This window comes from Anguilla anguilla, chromosome 4 (assembly GCF_013347855.1).
Source record: "Anguilla anguilla isolate fAngAng1 chromosome 4, fAngAng1.pri, whole genome shotgun sequence".
NCBI classification, from domain to species: domain Eukaryota; kingdom Metazoa; phylum Chordata; class Actinopteri; order Anguilliformes; family Anguillidae; genus Anguilla; species Anguilla anguilla.
Window position 1 is genome coordinate 46155563 of NC_049204.1, and position 23582 is coordinate 46179144.

The 23582-nt window shown below is 44.6% G+C and overlaps 1 protein-coding gene across 2 annotated transcripts in view; it reads left to right on the forward strand.

Moving 5' to 3' along the window:
- The first annotated feature begins 70 nt into the window (after positions 1–70).
- Positions 71–23582, forward strand: part of esyt2b (extended synaptotagmin-like protein 2b) — a 44365-nt gene continuing 20853 nt past the window's right edge. Inside the window, exons 1-6 of one of the 2 annotated variants that reach the window (XM_035415045.1) lie at positions 71–1111; positions 16668–16709; positions 17816–17950; positions 19425–19501; positions 19598–19670; positions 21091–21180. In XM_035415045.1, coding sequence (XP_035270936.1) covers positions 725–1111; positions 16668–16709; positions 17816–17950; positions 19425–19501; positions 19598–19670; positions 21091–21180 — 804 coding nt within the window. In that variant the 5' untranslated portion in view covers positions 71–724. The remainder of the gene's footprint in view (positions 1112–16667; positions 16710–17815; positions 17951–19424; positions 19502–19597; positions 19671–21090; positions 21181–23582) is intronic. The other variant, XM_035415046.1, reaches the window with a different exon arrangement.

Sequence of the window (23582 nt, forward strand, 5' to 3'; positions counted from 1 at the left end):
CACAGGGTGGCGATTTTGAGCTTTTATACATTTTTGTATTTGAATTTGACCTATAATTCAATGACAATTTCCTGTTGGAAATGGGAGAAGGGGCTGAACCTGCGGCAACTGCGTGTGCTTAAATCGACGCAGTTTCAATTCCTAGATATGTTGCTAAAGACGCTGGAATGTTTCATAGTGAGTAACGTTAGCCGTGAACGGGCGGACTTTATGGGACTACCTAGCTAGGTAAATAAGTCACTGATGTTGCATAGATAAAACTCAGTACATATCAAAGTAACACTATAAATTCAAATTAATAAGAATGTGTTAAACCTTTTCGAAAAGTCGAGTAATAATGCAGGTGCTGCAGCTGGTGGCAAGCGCTTACGAGGTTGTTCGCTTAAGCGAGTAACCCTGTGCGAATACAGCAAAGTATGCGACTGAGTCTGATCTGTGTTGAGGCTTACCGTAGAAAAGCATGGGAACATTTTAGCTGGCTTTGAATCTTATTACTGAGGACACCAGCTAGCTGGCTAGCTAATTTAGCTAGCTATGCTAGCAACAGTTGTGGTTTTTAACACGTAATGAAATTGCATTTCACTTTCTGAATATTGAAGTTAAAAGAGACGCATAATTGTCATAGTTATTTTATTTTGGGGGGCTTTGTTATTGTGATCCACTTTGCTATCTTTCTACATCGAACCTCGAACTAGATAAAGAGCTAGTTCAGAGAAGGTTGGACATGAGTGGACAAGCAAAAAGTTCTGTTCAAGGAGGAGAATCGTATGCGGCAAATTCCACCGGACCAAAGGAAAATGGGCAAAACAAGTCTAATTCATCCGGGATTAGCAAACCACCTCCCGTGGATCAGAGCGAACAGTCACACGCGTCTGAATTTACGCAGACGTGGACGCAGTTGGCAAAAACGTTTGTAATAATTTTCCCTATATACGTATTGGGTTTTTTTGAGTTCAGTTTCAGTTGGATTTTAATTGGACTGACAATATTTTTCTGGTGGAGAAAAAATAAAGGATGCAAAAACAACAGGCTAAACAGAGCTTTGGCATTCTTTGAACACGAAGAGAAAGCCGTCAAGCAAAGTTTGCCAAGTTCGGAGTTGCCACCATGGGTAAGTCGCCAAGCTGTCACCAGCTAATGTTAACCTGGGAAACGTTTTACCATAACTTTAGGAATGTTAAAGCTGAGTCAATTTAAGCAAAACTAGAGTCGGTAATATTGTGAATGTCGGCACGCCTTTTATCATGTTTAATATTTGCATTGTAGCAATGAACAATCCAGTAAACTGTGGAGCTACAAGGTTGCAATTTTTAACCACAGTAATAGCACTAATAGGCACACTTTTGGGAGACGTTTTGACAGTTGAGGTTTGAGACGTATTAGGATTTGTTTTTGAAGAGCATCCTATTGTTGTTGCTGCAACATATTTTCCGTATGTTTTTCTGTTGGAAAGGAATTTCCATATTGATGCAGATCTTATGAGCGACACAGCTTTTGGTCTTTTTAACATAATATCCATTTAGTGCATCTGGATTCACTCTTTCAATTTATGAACCTTGCTCAAGGGTAGCTACAGTGTCGTACCTGGGAATTGTACCTGCAGCCTTTTGGTTATAAGCCCAGCTCCCTGACCATTGAACTACCCTGCCACATTTATTTACGTTATTTGTGGTCCAAGTGTGCCGGAGTTGCTTGACCTTGCTATAATATAGAGACATGCTAGTGCATGTGTGCAGCCGCTTGCCAAATAACCAGCGTGTTTAATTAAAGGTTGAGAATGTTCTTCTTTTAACTGTCTCAGATCAAAGATCAATTAAAGCCCGAAAACCTTTCCTTCCCCAGAACATATAATCAACGCCACCTATTTATAAAGTCTCGTTCCCTATACATTTACATGTAGAATGTTGCCAGAGGTTCTTTGCCACTAATTATGTCAGGAAGATGTATAAGAAAATCTTAATGAAACTCTTTCAAATTAATGCAAAATTAAACTTACTTTTGATTTTGACCCTCCCACTTTCCATTGTCACCCAGTGTAAAAATCTGCTGGGGTTCCAAAATTCTGTTAGTAAACGTTCATGCACTAAAACCAATCAAACCAAATTGGCATTTGCTCATATTGGATTTTAGTAAATCATTTTATCAAAGTAAACTACATACCATGCCTTTAATCTAGGTTATGTTCACATTTAACATCCCCCCTCCCTCCCCCAAAAAAGACCAAAACATAATAGTCACATAACACAAGAACATAAACGTTTTAGACTAAGGTTTAAATGTAACAAGCTCATTATTTTCTGATGGCACAGCCCATTTAGGGCCTTGATCTTGTGTCCTACAGTACAGATTGAATCCAGATTGAGCCAGTAGCTGTGCCTGGGAGCTTTTTTACAGTCTGTAATTTCACGGAAAGCCAGCTTCCAGGTAGAAGCGGCCAGTGTGATTCGCAGTGCTGTGGTTCCGCAGCTGTCCTCGGGGATGGCGTTAGACTAAGCTTCTTCTAAATAGGGCTTCACACAATGGTCTGCAGTTTAAATCGGTCACCATGGAGAACATGCCTTGAGTGACTGGTGTTATTTTCAGCCTCACTGGTGACATGGTACTGTAACAGGAGTAAGAAGAGTGGTTGAGTTACATGGAAAATACGATACATGTGTTTTGTATTGACACGGGATTCCTTTGATTGGAAATGTATTTAAAAAGCAATTAACATAATGCTGTTGTAATGTACTATGTTGGAACTGCTTTGGTAGATAGTAATCTGTTGCAACAATAGTATTTAGGATACAATATGCATGTTTAGTAAAGTGTTTTTTATGATCAATGCAGACTGGCTTATTGAATAGACCTCCATGTGCTTACTGAATCCATGTCAGCCTATAGGGTGAACACTGATTCGATACAGAGGGGAAAAAATGCTCCTTCTCAATTTTCACGCTATTTTTAACCCAAACACTTGACATCGTCATGCTGTCAGGCCAAAGGCTTTACACCTCAGACAAGGCCTTTGTCAGAGCTTTGTAAGTAACCAATATCTCTCTGTCCATCTGCCTCCCTTTACCTCATGACTGTATGACGCCTTCAGAAGACTGTGGTTCAGTCGTGAGATTCAAGATATGTTCCTCTTATCGAAGTAATTTGGGTCCTCAATAGTTTCGCATTGGTGGTTCTTTTAATTCACAGAGAAATGGGATTGATAAAATGGCACGTTTTACTGACTGTGTAATCACAGGTCATTTGTCCCGCAGCGATTTATTCACTTCTATTGAAAAATAGTCCCAAAAAACCACAACCTGAAGGATTGTCTAGTTAACGAGGTGTGATCTAATGTGTGGAAGAAGTGCGTGTGCCTGTGCGTGTGCGCGCGCGCGTGCGTGCGTGTGTTCTGTACTCTGACAATATTATGCAGACTGATTAATTTGTGTTCGTTCGTCCCTGACATGTTCACAAGTGATTGATATACATTCAGCCTGCTGTATGTGAGCACATTTTGTGCAGCTGACTTAAGCCAAGGTGCAGAACTGATTGCTGTATAGGCATTGCTGTGGTTAAGTATCCCCCACAGTTATGTTTATCCGCTGAGTAGTGGAATATATCCTGGTATGTGCGCATTGGTGGAATGGAGTGGATTTTCAAGTGCTAATACATTAATTGCAAATTGATTTTCCTGTTTTCCTGAGTCAGGAATATGACAAATAAAAACAATTGTAACTGTCCATCAAAAGGAGCACGATAGATGTTGTTTATGTTACAATCATTAAGCAGATGCTTAACTGGAGGTATTTGTGTCAGTGTGACAGATGAAAATGTCCGCCTATGTAAGCAGAAATGATGTAGGGAATTTAAATGGGTTAGATAAAATGTCAGTACTGCAGAAACCGAGAAGTTACACTCTTAGAGGCAGTAACAGTTCAGTGACATAGGTGTGTCATCATCACAGTTAGACAGGTTTCAGTACTGCATTTGTTCTCCTGCTATTTTTAACAGTATCAGGCTCTCCTTGTATCAGGTGTAGAGACTCTGGCGTCTGCCTCTATGAGTCTCTGAGGTCTTCCAGAGTGCATCTGTTCATCAGGGCATGTCCAGACTGTCAGGCTCACTGAGCACAGCCTACTTCCTTCCAGTGAAATCAGGAGATGGCTTGCATTCTGTAACGTCTCTTCCATCATGCACTGACCTGGGTAGAAATTTGGCTTTTCCGGGTCCAAAAGCAGGGCAAAATAATTAATAAACATACCTACGTATCACTGCTGTGTGAATAATATAAAGAGTTTTGCATTACGGAAATACATTCTGCAGGCACATTTTATTCACTTGGTAGCCTAAACTTTTTTTATAGTGATCTGTTGAATCAGTTTTTTGCAGTATTTTCAGAAAAAACAGAGGGACATATTCAAAAACCTGCCAGTCAGATAAGGTTAACTAAATAGCCTACTTGTTAACCCTGAACTATAAGTTCTGTGGTAAAATGTTTCATCCTCTTGCTGGGAGATATGTGCATTAAAACTTAAAAATCAGCATTTACAAGTATGAAGAATGCTGTTCATAGTCCAATAGCCTTAATCTTTAATAGTCATTTAGGAATTATGAATGTCAGTTTAAAATTTTAATTTCTCTTTGAATGTCTGATTTCAGTCACTTAAATGAATTGCGCATATGCCAAAGCACACAAAAGATCAGCAGACACTGCAGCCCTCTGGGACATGCTTCTGAAGCCCCTGGTATGAAGGCTTCACCAGCTTAACGCTCGCTTCAGTTGGCTGCTATACCATGGCTGGGGTCAAAAGCAGGCTCTCAGATCGCCTTCATATATGATGGAGTAGTAGTGCTTGTGTTGTGACTTCATGGCATTGGAATGAAGGATTTTATACATACCTCCCATGCATGCATAGACCAACAATGCGGATTTGATTTTTTTCTCAGCCATTGGGAAAAAAAGTGTAACCTAGCAAAAATCAGTTTTATAACCTTTAGTAAAATCCGTTTCATAGTTTAGTGCTCCAGTCATAAGTGATATAGTGAATGACTAAATGATAAATATCTGTTTAACCAAAACTTGCATTTACATATTTCAAATAATGCTATTACACTCGGCTTACAGCCAAAATTTTGATTATATATGATTTTACACTGGCTATGAACTATTATGTGTTAAAGCTAACTAACTAGCAGCAGTGAGCAAATCAAACCACCAATCACAAATTTTCCAAAATGAGTTTGAAGTGACAGTTTAATCACTCACTGTACCTCGGTTGGCATGTTTCTTTAAAACATTGACCTCCTGTGACCTTGTGACTACATATCTTTACATGTAACTGTGGAATGTTGAGATGGCAGTGTTCTCCCAGTGCACCTGTGTAAAGAATGAAATGCGTATAAAAAATGTAGGCCTAGCAGAATGTAGTGTTTATTAATGATCCTTAAAAAAAGAAAAGTAAAAAAAAAAAAAAAAAAAAAAAAGGTAGTTTGCTTACTGGACACCTGTGATTTTTGGCATTTAGTGTAGGATTGATTTTCCTGGGAAATGTATTGCATGTGAAAATGAAAAATTTAATAAAAACTGTTTATATACTTTTGTGTGAATGCTATTTAGCTTAATTAAAGGTCCCCAATTTTTCCTTTTTTCAGCAATTTTATATTATTCCACAAATGCTGCCGAACATGTTTGTAAGGTTTTTTAAGGGAAAAAATATTGCAATATATTTTTTTAAATTAGAAAACCATATATTCCAAATAAAAATTGAAAACAATGAGCCTTGATCATACAAATACTGCACAATCAATGCCAAAACTAGGCAAACTCTTATTTTTAAAACATGGGTTCTCTAATGGAATGTTTTTCTTGTAGAAGCCTATTTACTGATAGGCTATATGCTGCATTGCCTCCTGCTAACATAAACATTTTTTTGGTCCACATTTTGTTCTAGATTAGATTAAGGGTGTGTCAGTAAAAATTTTCCCGTATTCATGGATTGTTCATGTTTGCTGTTGACTTATCGCTTTGACCTTTCTTTGACTAATGTGCCTAGAATCACAGGAGGTTTGTTTGCAACTGTTTTAACTTGGTTAGCCAATGCCAGTGGGGTGATTCACTGTAGCCATGCAGCCTGTTTGTTTCCAGGAAACATGAATCAGCACTCTTTTGTGATGAAAGGATGGCCTATTCATTTACACGATTAACACTACTAAACACAATAAAGTCAACATTACTATATGGTACACCCTGGCAAACTGGGAAGGAAGATAAAATATTTCACTCAATATTAGAAACCTAAAATGGCAGGGAAGCTCATTGGAGCGTATTGGATTATTGACTGTCCATTTTGGGAATATTGCAGCAGATATAGGCTAGCTGTACAAAGGAAAACTTGGTGGTGCTGTCAGGGCTGGTATGGATTTTATTGCTGGATAGAATATTGCACCTCTAACAAAGTGGAAAGTGATTTGTCATCCCTGATCAGGAATAAAAATTTACTGACACTAAGAGGCACTCTCCATCTGTTACATGAGACCAAGAATGGGAATACATTATTTTTAAGTGTAATTTGAAAAATGTGTTGTTTTCATTGATTGTATTGACTTGTTGATACAATAATCATTAATAATATTTTCCACGTGAGGAAATGACAGTATATTTCAGCTAATGAAGTAATTTGTTTTCTGCGGTCTTTTTATGCATCTCTATTAAGGTTGGAAATAATTCTGGCCTTGTGCATGTGAGAGAGTGTGAGTGTGTCGATTTTTTTATCCAGAACCTGTGGAGCAGCTTTTTGAGTGAACTAAGGGCCATCCCTTTGGGGTTCTCAGTGTGGTCTCTGTGTACACTGAGTTCTTTCTAATGGTGCAGTGTGGTGAGCGTGAGCCAAACCGTTTGTCCTGCAGTCCAGACCGGGGCAGGCCTCTGCCTCTAGATGAAGCTATCGCTCGATGCACCCGCGCAGTGCAAGGCCAAGCCGCAGGGGAAATGCAGTGCAGAACAGCTAACAGAAAGGCCGTGAGCATAAGTGAACCAGAAGGAGAGCTTTCTAATTCCCATTTCTTTTAGCGAGTGTAGCCTGCTTCCTGTCAGAGAGGGCCCATCTCTCATTGGCCATACTTTCACAAGCAGCAGAGTGCCTGTCTCTGAAGTGGAGCTGTGTTTGATGAAGCTCCAGGTGTGGCAGGGCACCGTGCCATGGACGCCACAAAACGACTGTAAAACCAGCTGGAGCGAAAATAAAATCAATGTGAGGAAGTGTCCGGCTGGAGTGCGGAACCTTGGATTAGCTGTAATGAAAGTAAGCATCTGTGGTTGCGCAAGGTTTGTGCTAGTGTTCTGCTGAAGTACAACATTAATCATTACTGTGTTGGAAGATACTCATTGGTATTTCCCAGGTATAAGTCATGTGTCACGGAAGGCTGAGAATATGCGGTTTTTCATTCCAACCAACCATTTCACCTGCTGATTTCACTAATTAATGCACCTTCCGTCAGAGAGGAGGGAACTAATTAGTGAAATCAGCAGGTGAAATGATGGGTTGAAATGAAAATGATTGGGCACCACTGCTTTACAAGTTTCTCAGAACATTTAAGCTCCATGCTGATTTGTCCTAGCATTTACTTGAGTACTCTATGTATTTATTTAATTTTGTTTCATTTTCCAGCGGCAGACCTGATTAAAGGTGCCGCAGGGCATTTACTCCTGTGCGGATTAGGCCGCGCAACAACATTATCTGGCAATTTTTGAAAGGTGCAAAAAAAAAAAAAAAAAATTCAGCCTTGAAAATGTTACAATGTAGGACAATAGCATTTTTTTTTCAGTTTTTAGAAAGCAAATACAGCTGTAGCATGGCAGCTGAGTACATGCACTGAGCATTCCCTCCAGCTGTTTCCGCTGATGTCGCCTCCCTCCCTCCCTCTCGCCCAGTTTCTGTTGTACCCCTGTCGTGTTCTGTGCGACATTTTGCCTGGAGCAAATCTTTTCTAAGCAGCTCCACTCGGCAAATTGTTCTCTTTGTGTTGTGGGTATTATTTACGTAGCTGTTGTCAGTATAGCAGGGGGCTTTCATCACTTGAATTTCTTCTCAGTATTATCCATCAACAATGCTAAATGTTTACTGTAGCACTTACGGCTCAGAACTGCGTTAGGCCATGCGGCTGACTGTGCCTCCCCAGCAGTGTGAATCAAACTCGCAATCCTGTGGTTATGATTCCAGTGTCTTTTCAACTCTGTCACAGTGCCACACAACAATAGTTGCCATGATATATGAAGATTCTAGCATGAAAGAACTCATCTTTGAGAGTAATGGTCTAGTACAGTGAAAGAGGGTGTCTGTGGCTCCTATATTTAAAGCAATATAAGGCCGTGCATTTCCACTGGATTAGCCTGTGTGCAGGAGAAGCATATCATGTGATCAGTAAGCGCTCACATTCGACATTTCCCTGCTGAAGGACAGGGCGATTTTATTTTGTGGTGTGCCCTATGGGGGTATAAGCCCCTGTTGACGGTCAGTGGTTGGTGTAGTGTGTGTCTTGTGGATGGGGGTGGGGGTTGTAAACTCCTGTTGAGGGTCAGCGGTTGGTGTGGTGTGTGTTGTGTGGACGGGGTGGGGGGTGTAAGCTCCTGTTGAGGGTCAGCGGTTGGTGTGGTGTGTGTCATGTGGACGGGGTTGGGGGTGTAAGCTGCTGTTGAGGGTCAGCGGTTGGTGTGGTGTGTGTCATGTGGACGGGGTGGGGGGTGTAAGCTCCTGTTGAGGGTCAGTGGTTGGTGTGGTGTGTGTTGTATGGACGGGGTGGGGGGTGTAAGCCCCTGTTGACGGTCAGTGGTTGGTGTGGTGTGTGTCGTGTGGACGGGGTGGGGGGTGTAAGCCCCTGTTGACGGTCAGTGGTTGGTGTGGTGTGTGTCATGTGGACGGGGTGGGGGGTGTAAGCCCCTGTTGACGGTCAGTGGTTGGTGTGGTGTGTGTCTTGTGGACGGGGTGGGGGGTGTAAGCCCCTGTTGACGGTCAGTGGTTGGTGTGGTGTGTGTTGTGTGGACGGGGTTGGGGGTGTAAGCTCCTGTTGAGGGTCAGCGGTTGGTGTGGTGTGTTGTATGGACGGGGTTGGGGGTGTAAGCTCCTGTTGAGGGTCAGCGGTTGGTGTGGTGTGTGTTGTATGGACGGGGTTGGGGGTGTAAGCTCCTGTTGAGGGTCAGCGGTTGGTGTGGTGTGTGTCGTGTGGACGGGGTGGGGGGTGTAAGCTCCTGTTGAGGGCCAGCGGTTGGTGTGGTGTGTGTCATGTGGACGGGGTGGGGGGTGTAAGCTCCTGTTGAGGGTCAGCGGTTGGTGTGGTGTGTGTTGTATGGACGGGGTGGGGGGTGTAAGCCCCTGTTGACGGTCAGCGGTTGGTGTGGTGTGTGTTGTATGGACGGGGTGGGGGGTGTAAGCTCCTGTTGAGGGTCAGCGGTTGGTGTGGTGTGTGTTGTGTGGACGGGGTGGGGGGTGTAAGCTCCTGTTGAGGGTCAGTGGTTGGTGTGGTGTGTGTTGTGTGGACGGGGTGGGGGGTGTAAGCCCCTGTTGAGGGTCAGCGGTTGGTGTGGTGTGTGTTGTATGGACGGGGTGGGGGTTGTAAGCTCCTGTTGACGGTCAGCAGTTGGTGTGGTGTGTGTTGTATGGACGGGGTGGGGGGTGTAAGCTCCTGTTGAGGGTCAGCGGTTGGTGTGGTGTGTGTCGTGTGGACAGGGTTGGGGGTGAAGCAGAAGTAGACCCCTCTCCAGCTGTCTCAAGCTGTGGGCCCCCGGGGCGGACCTGCAACGTGACACCTGAGCCCCGAGCCTGCGGAGGAAAGCAGTCTGAGAGAGGCCCCGGCGAGGCACTTGGGCCCTCGCTGATGTGTGTGCTCTCACAAATTCTGTCCCCTGGAAGCCACTGGATACTTTTCAGTGCCCAGTTCTGCCAATTTGGACACCTTTCATGGCACAAATTGGATTTCAGCAGTAGACCTGTCCCAGGTGAAGTCTGATTGGTTGGAAAGTGTGATATTGACTCAGTGTTTATTTAAATGTTGTGGGGCGTACCTACTTGGCACACTGCCTTTGTAGTACAAAGACATCAGGAGTTAGCTTGGGGCGGCACACGCCCGCACGCACACACACACACGGTTTGACAGATACATCCCTATGCTGTTAGGTGGAGTAGCTGGAGGCAGGTCGCTGTGGACCGCTATCAGAGCATCAGTAGCCTTCCTGCTGATGAGATGTGACATCACATCTGTGTTTGTGCAGAGTACTGAGGCGTGACGGCTTTAGAATAGAAAATGTGGATGGCCGTGTTATGATTTGATAAATGGCCACCACTCTTCCTATTTAAAATGTACACATAGCCTAGTTTAGTTTATTCTTCATGCGGTGTCCAAGCACAGATGCATTACAGCTGTCCTATTTTAGTTATCACACGTGAATCATACGGCCATAGAATCGCTGTCATGCTCGGTGGCCCAGTTGACCAGTTTCTGGCCCCCTTGTGAATGAGTTGCAGTGTAGTTTTTAACTCCTTTCTCAAGTAGATGCAGTCAGCATGGTTCACAACATGTGGTCACACTGGCTGTCAGATCAGCCAGGAAATTATCTTTCTGTTGTGGCCGTCACTTGTGTATATGGGGGCAAGGCACTTTGAAATCCCACACTGTGTTAATACATGCGTTTTATTTTTGCTTCTCAGATATCTCTATCCATGGAGATTTGCATGGTATTGAATGGCACTGCTCTGAGCTCCAGACACCCGAGCACCATCCTTACACCTCACTGCTTTTGGGGCAGTTTCCTAGTTGGGGATGCATTACTGGGACACAGGGATACTTAAAATGTACCCAGAATGGACAGATGGATATTGTCTTCATTGCTTGATTTTTACCCATATGAAAAAGTAATAGATGAGAGCATGAAGTTAGAGGGGTCTGTCTGGCCTAACATGCTTAACCGCTAAGCCTTAAACCCAGGGTGCAGAGTTATTCAATTTCAGATATCGACAGAATGTCAGATGTCAGTCAGGCAGATCTGTTTGTTTGTGGTCATTTAAAAACCTGAGGAGTTGAAAATGAACACTGGGCAGAAGCAGGTTTGATAATGCAGCTCGAAGCGATAAGCCTTGTGTGACGATAGTCAGGCTTTTCTATGGCAGTGTGAAGGGTTCATAAACAGACTAGAATACTGTTCACAGGCTTTAAAAAAAACAAAACAAAACGGCACCACCTCCTCCACAAGGTTTGATGAGGAAATTAGTGCAGTGAGTCATGGAAATCACCCCCATTTGAAACACGAAACACCACACCACCAAGCATCTGGGTCAAGCACCGGAACTATCCCCTGACCTCAAAAAACCTGTGCTATGTAGCTGCAGAAAAAATGCATAGGGAATTTCAGAAAGCAAGAAAATGTGTTCATTATGCCTTTTCAGTATGTTGTATGAATGTTGCTTCCATCTCTTGTTATAAAGTATCAATTCTTTGCAAGCCCAATGAATACACTGAAATGTTTTATTTAATAGTAGGTTACTGGTCATGTTTATGTATGGGTGTACCAAATGTGCATCGTTTGGTTATTTACAGCGGTAGGTCTAATTTGTGTCACTTAACCATGTCCAATCTTTCCTCATGATTTTCTCCCTCATCCCCAAGCCTACTTTATGCTGCTTGGATTTAAAGTCCGTTGACAGAGGAGCTGTGTATGGCTTCTTCTGCCCTGAAAATGCAAAGCTGGGAACAATGCTATTTATTCATGCGGACTTGGAAGAATGCCCCTTGCATTTATTGTCGGGGACATTTCCTAACATGGGTTCTGAAGTCATGGCAACCAAGGTCGCAAACAGCTCTCGCATTCAGTGTAATGCCAAGCCAAACTAACTGCATTTTTGGGGCTGAACGCTTTTCCATAGTAACAACAGTCAAGAGTGAGTGTCAGCGGTACCTTCTTTTTCATAATTGCTAATGTCGGGGGAGACATTTGTAAGATGATCTCTCAGAGTGTCACGGTGCTGTGTTTGTTAAGCAGTGTGCTGTTGTGACCTTCGCAGGGAATGGCTCACAATGGCCAGCGAGCTCTTTGGGACAGTGAAAATGAATGCGTTTAATTATAGTTATTTCATTTCATTTGGACAGCTCAGTCGCATTAGTACAGCATAAAATATTCAGCAAGCAGCAGATGCCCTGTGTTAAGTGTTTGTAGTGAGACACTAGTTCACAACACCTGTCCCCCAGAGAATTTTCAAAAGTCTGTTAAAGTGGAAAACAAAAAAAAAGTCTGTGGATGTTTGATGTGACTGCGTTGAACTGAGCATCACTGCGTACGTGTTGTGGTGACGTGTTTAGGCGTTCGGAAAAGGTGCGCTGCCTTGCAGACTCTGCTGTGACCCTGTACTCCTCTCATTTGCATCTCATTTACTTGATTTGCTTCATGTTGACGAGGCAAAAAAAAAAAAAACGTGGGGGAGCCATGTGACACAGTGGTGCTTAAAATTGTACCTCTAGCCAGCAAAACATTATTATTTTGTGCCTTTTGGTTGTAATATGTATGAATACCCAAAATAGAACATTATTGTACTTTCAGGGTACAATTGGGAAATTTGTTCCTTAAAGAAAAAAAATGTACCTTCACCTTACCCTTATTTCCCACAGTGTAGAGTAGAGCAGCAGTGGGTTGTTGGTTCATATCCCCCCCCCCAGCTGAGTGAGGTGCCTGTAGCCTGGGTTTCTTCGAGGTGTTCTCCTGTGTGGATAAAGGAGAAGCTGTCATGGTAACAGTGCTAGGTACTGTAAGCAGCGCCGCAGTGGTGCGTTCTCCACATGTCTTGCTAATGACGGCAGATATTCCGGGATGGTGGCTGAATGTTCTGTGTGAGTAATGGGCAGCCCATGCAGGCCGCAGGGCAGCTTCCTGGAGCTTCAGAGCTGGACAGCTTCAGCACACTGCCTCTCCCTTCCGCAAACCGAAGCTGAGCCGCCGCCATAACGCTTCCTCAGCACCTCCACAGAAGCACCTCCACCTCCCTGGCCCCCGTCCCCTCTTTCTCCTTTTTGCGATCGCTCACTAGACCTCCTTTCCTTACCTACGCATGTCCTGTCAGTGACACTGTCATGACCTCCTGCGGCTTTAGAAAAGGAGTTTGTTTGGATTGTGAATGGCTCCTAATGTGTGTGTGTGTGTGTGTGTGTCCCTGTGTGTGTGTGTATGTGTATGTGTGTATGTCCCTGTGTGTGTGTGTGGATGTGGATATGTCCCGGTGTGTGTGCACATACTTGTAGGTGTGTGTGTGGGTGCACATGCTTGTAGGTGTGTGTATGTGGGTGTGCATGCGTGTAGGTGTGTGCGTGTGGGTGCGCACGCATGTAGGTGTGTGTGTGGGTGCTCATGCATGTAGGTGTGTGTGGGTGTACATGCGTGTAGGTGGGTGCGCGTGTGTGTGTGTGTGGGTGCGCATGCATGTAGGTGTGTGTGTGTGTGTGTGTGTGTGTGTGTGGGTGCACATGCGTGTAGGTGTGTGTGTGTGTGTGTGTGGGTGCGTGTGCGTGTAGGTGTGTGTGTGTGTGTGTGTGTGTGGGTGCGTGTGCGTGTAGGTGTGTGTTTACATGTCTCGGTGTTTGTGTGCGTGCTGAAGGCTGCTCTTGCTGTGTACAGAGCTCACCCACGCGTGTGCATTGCCTGCAGGGCTTTGAGGGGGGACTGCAGCAGCCCACACTCCAGCCCTGCCATCTCAATGTCACACTACCCTGTGTGTCAGAGATCTGAGCTTTCAGACCCCAATACAATACCACTCACTTTATGATAGATTATACATCATACAGTATTCTTTTGTTTGCCCATATCCTGAGCAGCTTAGACACCTCACATCTTTCTGTATCTGTACCTAAAACAGCTGAACTAAAAGCTATAGCCTACATTTGGATAATGTTATACAGTGCCTTCAGAAAGTATTCAGACCCCTTCACTTTTTCCACAATTCGTTACGTTACAGCCTTATTATAAAATGGATTAAATTCATTTTTATTCTCATCAATCTACACACAATACCCCATAATGATAAAGCGAAAACAGGATTTTAGAGATTTTAGCAAATTTATTAAAAATAAAAAACTGAAATATCACATTTACGTAAGTATTCTGACCCTGTACTCAGTACTTTGTTGAGGCACCATTGGCAGCGATTACAGCCTTGAGTCTTCTTGGGTATGACGCTACAAGCGTGGCACACCTGTATTTGGGGTATTTCTCCCATTCAGCTCTGCATATCCTCTCTAGCTCTGTCAGTTTGGATGGGGATGGGGAGCTATTTTCAGGTCTCTCCAAAGATGTTTGATCGGGTTCAAGTCCAGGCTCTGGCTGGGCCACTCAAGGACATTCACAGACTTGTCCCAAAGCCACTCCTGCGTTGTCTTGGCTGTGTGCTTTGGGTTGTTGTCCTGTTGGAATGTGAACCTTCGCCCCAGTCTAAGGTTGTGAGTGCTCTGGCGCAGGTTTTCATCAAGGATCACTCTGTACTTTGCTCTGTTTATCGTTCCCTCAATCCTGACTAGTCTCCCAGTTCCTGATGCTGAAAATCATCCCCACAGCATGATGCTGCCACCACCATGGTTCACCGTAGGGGTGGTATTGGCCAGGTTATGAGCGGTGCCTGATTTCCTCCAGACGTGATACTTGGCATTGTGGACAGAGAGTTCACTCTTGTTTTCATCAAACCAGAGAATCATGTTTCTCATAGTCTGAGAGTCCTTTTGGCAAGGTGCCTTTTGGCAAACTCCCAGCAGGCTGTCATGTGCCTTTTACTGTTGAGTGGCTTAGGACGGAGTGTAGCACAGTGGGTAAGGAACTGGGCTTGTAACCGAAAGGTCGCAGGTTCGATTCCCGGGTAAGGACACTGCCGTTGTACCCTTGAGCAAGGTAGGCTACTTAACCGTAATTGCTTCAGTATATATCCAGCTGTATAAATGGATACAATGTAAAATGCTATGTAAAAGTTGTGTAAGTCGCTCTGGATAAGAGCGTCTGCTAAATGCCTGTAATGTAATGTAATGTCTGGAGTGCTGCAGAGATGGAGGCTTTCTAGAAGGTTCTCCGATCTTCACACAGGAACTCTGGAGCTCTGTCAGAGTGGCCATCGAATTCTTAGTCACTACCCTGACCAAGGCCCCTCTGCCCCGATTGCTCAGTTTGGTCGGGCGGCCAGCTCTAGGAAGAGTCCTGGTGGTTCCAAACTTCCCCCTGGACTCCACTGTGTTCTTCGGGACCTTCACTGCTGCAGAAATCTTTTTGTACCCTTGCCCAGATCTGTAGCTCGACACAATCCTGTCTCAGAGGTCTACGGACAATTCCGTTGACTTCATGGCTTGGTTTTTGCTCTGACATGCACTGTCAACTGTGAGACCTTATATAGACAGGTTTGTGCCTTTCCAAATCATGTCCAATCAATTGAATTTACCACAGGTGGACTCCAATCAAGTAGTAGAAACATCTCAAGCAGGGTCAATGGAAACAGGATGCACCTGAGCTCAATTTTGAGTGTCATAGCAAGGGGTCTGAATACTTATGTAAACGTGATATTTCATTTTTCATTTTTAATAAATTTGCTTTGTCATTATGGGATATTGTGTGTAGATTGATGAGAATAAAAATGAATTTAATCAATTTTATCATAAGGATGTGAGGCAAAAGCATACTGCATTTTTGCATTAAAGAGAGTAACCACTACTGTACTTCACTGTGGATAAGAGCATTTGCTAAGTGATTGCAGTGAAATACTACTAATATACAATTACACAGTCCGGGTATTTACAGAAGAAAGTTAAGTTCCTCGCTCAAGAAGGCGAGAGCAGCATCGTATCTAGGATTTGATCCTGCAGTCTCTGAGTTAAACTAATATTTTTAAAATATAATTTTATTATTGTGTATTTTCTCAGCAGACTTGCTTATCTGGAATGATGTACACACTTTAGATGTATACATATGGTATATAGCATGTTTTAAGTTCCTATATTCAACAACTGATCTTCATTATATTGCTGTTTGCTTAGCAGGCACCAGAGCTGTCCAGAGCAATTTAGTCTGCTTACATTTGTATATACCATCTAGTAGTATGTCTTGATATATACTGAATAAATTAAGTACCTTGCTCGAGGGCACAATGGCAGTACCACACCAGAGGTTTGAACCTGCAACCTCTGAGTTTTCAGCTTCATTCACTAACAATTCAAATTCACTGCCCCAGTATATGAGGTTTCATAGGGGGGGAAAGCACCTTTTCTTTCTTTAGCAATTTTTACTGTTCTTTCTTTAGCAATCGTCAGATTAGAAATTTGCCTGAAGTAAATGGTAGAAAACAAGATAAAGGGAATGTGTCTGATCAGACTTTTATTTCCTGTCAGTGGTGGTGAGGGTTTGTTTTCATGGCTGTCATGCCATTCATCTGTCGCATGAACTTGTAACAGCAGCAGTACAGGGCTTCTGTAAACAAAATGCTATTCCCTCTTTTATTTTTTCAATGTTCTGTTGTCTGTGCTGAACACTGACAGTTCCCAGGTTGATTCCTCGAATGCCCCTATCCCTATGCACACACGCATACATGCACACACACACACACACATAAATGCACACACACATACAAGCATGTAGGCTATATGCTGCTCAGTATCATTCATTCTGTGCAATTGTTCCTGTCTTCCAGGTACACTTTCCAGACGTGGAGAGAGTAGAATGGCTAAACAAGGTAAAGTTTCTTGGCAGGTCTTCTCCCCCTCCTCCCTGCTGTGATTTTGCCAGAGTGCTGTGCTGGGATATAAATAGGCTTCTGTGTGGAGCTGTGCGGTGTCCCTGTGCAGCTGTGGGAGACGAGACGAGATGCTGGGAAGAAGCCGCTGCAGCAGGGAGCTGTGGAGCAGAGCTCTCTCTTATCCACACAAGGCTTTACCATATCTGTACATCCAGGTCGGGCCTGCCCAACCCTGTTCCTGGAGGTCTTCCGTCCTGTTGGCTTTCATTTCAACCCCAAACTGGCACACCTGATTCTACGAATTCGCAGCTCAACCAGATCTGTAGCTGTTCAATGACGTGTGCTTTGTTAGGGTTGGAGTGAAAACCCACATGACTGTAGATCTCCAGGAACAGGGTTGGGCAGCCGTAATCTAGGCGATAGGTCGGCCTGTCTGCAGGGCTGCTAAGGGCCTGTCCTGTTCTGTTCATCCATGCACTGTGCATATTTCATCATGCAGCGATTGTGAATACATGCAGTAGCCTCCTTTGACATTGCAAATTGAGATTATTTTATGCGTAAATTTGCCTGTGGTTTTGACTTGGGCTTGTATCTAGCTGTATAATGTATTGGCCATTAATGGAGGCTAAAAGTCATTCTCACCTTTGCTACTGTTTGGCAAATGTGGGATGAATAAAGATCAAAAGCAGTAGTACAAGCCGGAGGCCACACCCTGCTGTACTGCTATCAAAATCAATGAACTGAATGTGCAGTGTATGGCGCTAATTTAATTCAGCTTGTTGCAATTGGTGCTGAGTACTGTACATAATTTTTGTTTGTTCCAGGAATATGAAGCCCTGTACACTGTGTGTCTCAATGTTGACAGTGTTGTTGCCACACTTCAGGAGTGCCGGTTATTCTGTGGGCCGATGTTTGTCAGAACATGCTTTCCTTCTCTTCCCTCTCCCTCCCTCTGAGATACAGTGGAAAGTACTAAACCGTCAAAGTCTGACAAACGCAAGCTTGTGCCAGGGCACTTCTCCAAGGCCGAGGTGCTCATTCTCACCAGCTGGCCTGTGCCAGTGTGCGGGCAGAGCTGATGTGTTTGTGGTTTGGCCTTCCAGACTGTGAAGCAGATGTGGCCCTACATTTGCCAGTTTGTGGACAAGCTGTTCCGGGAGACCATCGAGCCGGCGGTGAAAGGAGCCAACGCTCACCTCAGCACCTTCTGCTTCTCCAAAATCGACATGGGGGACCAGGTGAGGGGGCTTTTGAAGGACGAGGAGTGCCAAGTGTCTTTTTGGAATATGCTGAGGCGTGCCCGAGTGTCTCCACGTTTCTTTTTCTCTTCCCACGGTTTTTCACAAATGAATTCTTTGAAATGGGTTTTAACCGTTAATTTCCCTGCTTCTAGAAAGCAAGCTTCTGTTCGTAGTCGTATTCCCCCTGATAACGCGATGTCCTCCTTCAGTTAGGGAGAGCGAAAGCTCTCGTGTGTCCTCAGGAGCATACTGGCCTCCACCACCTCTTTACACTCTCAGATCCCCCAGCTGTGCAGTGCTGTCCCTGCTTTGGGGGACTACATTAAATACACAGCTTGTGTTGGCAGGCTGCAGTTGTCCAGATGTCCAGAGCGGTTCACTCTTGTGTGACGTCCCCCCTGCGTGATAACCCCGCAGTCAGTTAGCTGGCTCCCTGCAGGGCTGCTGTCTTCAGCAGGATTCTCTTCCACACAATCAGGCCCTTCGCTACTCTGAGGAGAGACACTCCACCCCGGAGCTTTGGTCTTAATAATGTGCGCCGGCAGATTTCCCTGCTTGTTTGACCTCAGCGTGTCCTGAGCCGTCCTATCTGAACCTGTTAGGAATGTGTTAACCGTATCCCCGTGCTCTTGACCACGTTTCCAGGAAATGCTCTGCCTATTCTATCCTATCTGAACCTGTTAGGAACGTGTTAGGAACTGTATCCCCGTGCTCTTGACCACGTTTCCAGGAAATGCTCTGCCTATTCGAAAATTGTTTTTTCGTAACGCCTGTATAACTCCATACACATTTCATGATTCATTGTATCATATGTTGGTTTGCGAAACCCTTAGGAATGTGTGCACATGCATCGCCATTGTTCAGACTCCTCTGCTTTTGAGGAACTGCCCTGCTTTTGTTCTTGAAGAGCAATGAGAAGGGATGGCTCAGACAACTGAAAAGACCAGAATGCTTTAGGGTGATTGACTCCCAGCGTGGTTTTATTTGTATAGTTTATGTAGCAGTCATGCATTTAATTGGCTGAGAAATATGTTCCAATTGGCTGCTGACTCCTTTTTCTAAGCGTGCCTTATGGGAGTGTTCTTTTCTATTATGCTGCAGAATAATGGCATTATGAACATAATGTGCGTGTGTAGTTTGTTTTGACGGTGGCTGTTCTCTTTGTGCTCCATACCCACTGCAGAGATAATGATCTAAAAAGCATTAAAAAAAATTTGCACAGATACTCAATAGTTTACATTGCCATAAAAATTCACCCATTTCATCAGTTGAGTTTGTTTTTTAGCCTTCGTTGCTGTCTGCATTCAAAGCTAATAATGCTATAAAATAGCGCTCCCCTACTCTGAGCCAAAAATTGCAATAAGAGGAGATAATATTCCAGTGGGCCCAGGTTGTCTGGCCCAACGGCGGCTGAGTCTCCCCCACGGTGATGCTTGCGCACCCTGACGCTTCTCTGTCTGTCTCTGCCCAGCCCCTGAGGATTAACGGGGTCAAGGTGTACACCGAGAATGTCGACAAGCGACAAATCATCATGGATCTGCAGATCAGGTGACCAGCGCGTCTCCATGTCACGGTGTGGTGCTTCAGCGCTCGGCGGGCTTTGATTGATGGATTGATTATTTTTATTTTGCGCTCTTTTTTCAGCTTTGTGGGAAACACAGAAATCGACGTCGACATCAAAAGGTACTACTGCAGAGCTGGCATCAAGAGCATCCAGGTGATACTCTCATTTTCTAAAATTGCTTGTGTTCCTGTTTCAGGCTAGGGCTGTGCGCTCCCTATGTTGATACAGTAATGTATGATCACTCAGCCACCCGTTGACAGTACATGTGTCAGTGCAGTGATTATGTCAGTACCTGAGGAGGTGATCGGAGGTCAGAGAGAGGCCCGAGTCTTTGGGTTTCCTGTCTGTGTACCAGGTGGATGTGCACGCTGTACAGCAGGGTTTTACATACAAGGAAGAGGATGCAGGAGACACAGAAATGCTATCTGTGTCTCCTGTGTCTCCTGCAAAAAGCGCTTTGCATCTTTTTGTCAAAACCTTTTCATGTAGTGTATGCCATTTTACACACACACAGACACACCTATGCAAACACGCATGCACACACACACACACACACACACACACACGCCTACGCACGCACGCACGCACATACACACACACATGCGCAAAGAAAGCATGCAAAGCCAGATTGTGTATTCATTAAATTTTTATTATGTTTTTTCTTTTATCCAATTTGAACGTATTCTGAGCTCATATGGACCATAAAAATTTTTTTTGGCTAATTAAAAAAAACTGAAATGAGGAAATGTGCTGATGCTATCCTTTGTGGAAAAATGAAAAATCTTCCATTATCAGCAAATGAATTAATAAAAAAGCGCTGTTCAGCTTGGTTATGTTTTTACTCCTATGATGTTCCATTTGGGTATATTATAATATATATCATTTGGGTGATAAGAGCTGTTTAAAATTTAAAGGCAATTTCCCCAAATGTGCCTTCTACAGTACATATTTATGAGCATGATTGTTTCTGCTGCAGAACTGACCAGGATTTTAGGATTCTGGCTTTTCTTCCTTTAGACCTTTCTGGAAAGTCTTTTTTACTTGATCTATAAACTGTGTTTGTTTGTGTGATTCTGAAAAGCATTCTTATTTTATGCACAGTTGCATGCTCCAGTTAACCATTTCAGTAAAGTTGTTGTTTTTAAATAAAAGTGATTTGTTTTTGTTTGTGAAGTGTCTTAAAGGCTGTTCACATCTTAAAACTGAAGCAATTAAGGACTGTGCAGCTCTCTGCCTCGTTAGCAGGAATGACGCACCGACTGCAGTACTAGAGAAAAGAGGCTAAGAGCCATTCCTTAAAAACCTGCATGTCAGGGAACCTCCTGTCAAATTAATTAGGTGTCATGGAGTCAGCAAGCATGTGGTCCATTAGAGCTGTGTGTGTGTGTGTGTGTGTGTGTGTGTGTTTGTGTGTGTGGGTGAGTTTATGAGTGTGAGAGTCTGTGTGTGTGTGTGTGTGTGTAGCCCTTTCAGCTGTGTGGGGGTGTGTGTGTGTGTGTGTGTGTGTGTGTGTGCGTTAGTTTTTGTGTATTAGATAGCCCTTTCAACAGTGTGTGTATCTATGACTCTGCAGCTTCATGGTATTCTGAGGGTGGTCATGGACCCGTTGCTTGGAGACATGCCGCTGGTCGGAGCCCTGTCCGTGTTCTTCCTGAAGAAACCTGTGAGTAACTGCACATCTCTCTCTCTCTCTCTCATTCTCACTCTCACTCTCTCTCTCTCTCACTCTCTCTCTCTTTTTCCCCCCTCTCTCTCTCTCTCTCTCTCTCTCTCTCACACTCCCCCTCTGTGTCTCTCTGTCTTAACCCGCCTCCTCTCCTCCTGCACTCTACTTGTGTCACAATAGATCTTCTGCAGCTGGTGTGCTCTCCAGCCCCCCCCCCCCCCCATGGCTGAATTCTGTGTCTCGATTCAGGAGAGCACATGCTCAGAAGAGAGAAATGTATTGTGGGAAATCGATCGACCAGCATAAACCCTCTAATCCCTGGACAACGCTAGAGCCAACAGGCCATTGCCCGGCATGACCGCTGGCCACGGTCCAGATTCAACACCAGGCCGTTGGGCCATTCCATTACAGTTTCTGAGAATTTCAGATACATTATAGGGTAATCATATTCATGGCCAGGCATATATATATATATATATATATATATATATACACACATATATATATATATATATATATTTTTTTATATTACATTGCCAAAATATGTCTTTCTCTTGGTTTGATAATTTAGGTGAAGCAGTTAACATTATGTGCTTGTTTTCTACACTGGCTACTGCAAGAAACTTCCAGACCAGTCCCCTGCCTCATAATCCAAACCAGTTTCCTGTCTCTTAATCCAGACCAGCCCCCTGCCTCTTAATCCAGACCAGTCCCCTGTCCCTTAATCCAGACCAGCCCCCTGTCCCTTAATCCAGACCAGTCCCCTGCCTCTTAATCCAGACCAGCCCCCTGCCTCATAATCCAAACCAGTTTCCTGTCCTTTAATCCAGACCAGCCCCCTGCCTCTTAATCCAGACCAGCCCCCTGCCTCTTAATCCAGACCAGCCCCCTGCCTCTGAATACAGACCAGCGACCCTGTCCCTTAATCCAGACCAGCCCCCTGCCTCTTAATCCAGACCAGCCCCCTGCCTCTTAATCCAGACCAGCCCCTTGCCTCTTAATCCAGACCAGTCCCCTGTCCCTTAATCCAGACCAGCCCCCTGTCCCTTAATCCAGACCAGTCCCCTGCCTCTTAATCCAGACCAGCCCCCTGCCTCTTAATCCAGACCAGCCCCCTGTCCCTTAATCCAGACCAGCGACCCTGCCTCTTAATCCAGACCAGCGACCCTGCCTCTTAATCCGGAGCAGTCCCCTGCCTCTTAATCCAGACCAGTCCCTTGTCCCTTAATCCAGACCAGTTGCCTCTTAGCATAATTAGGCCGTCATTCTTCCAGAAACTAACTCCACTCCTCCTCTCTGCCAATATGTGACCAGGCTCTGATGGATGTTCCCTGTGGAGAGTCCAGCACTTTATAGGGGCATAAATCAGGCTTCGCCTACCTTGGTGAATTTATTTTGTCATATGAGCAGTAAAAGTGTCAGCAGCTGAGGCTTTATACACACACTGTATAAATGGCCCCAAGACCACCCCCCCTACCCCCCCCCCCCCCCCCATTCTGCACATTTCAGAGGAGATGCTAGTCACGGTTCACCTTTGAAGCCAAAACTGCTTCCGACAGGCCCTCCTGTTGAGCATTTGTAGCTGCGCGTTAAACCCACCTCGTGTTCTCATGCCGTCAAACTCCACAGGAAGTTCATGAGCTGAATGTGGCCGTTGCTATTATGGTACACAGTGTGCATGTGCCAGGAATGAAAGGGCCCTGTTTAATCGGCCCTTAGTTCCAGCGGGCGCGAGGAGGGGTGGAGTGGTGCGGGGCAGGCAGCCTTTTGTCCAGGGAGACCGAGGCGACTTTGGTGGCAGATATAGAAAGTTATTTTTCACCAATGTTCCGGGACGCCTCGTTACTCTTTGTGTGATGGGACGGGGATGTGTGTGCCAGTCCCGTCCTCCCCTTGGCCCTCTCGTGCTCTTACGTTGGTCTTCAGAGTTTGGCCGAGTTTGGGCTGTGATGCGTGTTCCAGTAAAAGTGGGTTAGCCTGCAGCAGGAGGGGGAAACTCTGTCTCTCTCTCTCTGTCTCTCTCTCTTGCTCTGCTCCCCTCTTTCTCCTCCCCTCTGTCATTGAGAGAGCTGCCCCAAAGCCTCCAACTCAAAAGGGATTGTGCTGCTGAGGCTCTGTGTTGTGTTGCACTTTTTGGGTCTAAACGCAGGTCTGAAAAAAGGCATCTTAAACCCAGAAATGTAAGTAGGTATCGCCAAGGCGACACGAACTCAGTGACTGCCAGGTTCTCAGTCAGCGTAATAGATTCATCCTTTGACTTCTGCCCAGGATTTTAATTCACAGATTATTTCAAGTGTGCTCTCTTGGTAAATTCAAAGTGATTAAGCAATTAAACTTCAGTAGATGTAGATCCTTACATTTTTCCTGAACACTGAAGATTCCTCTGTGCTGCGTACGGT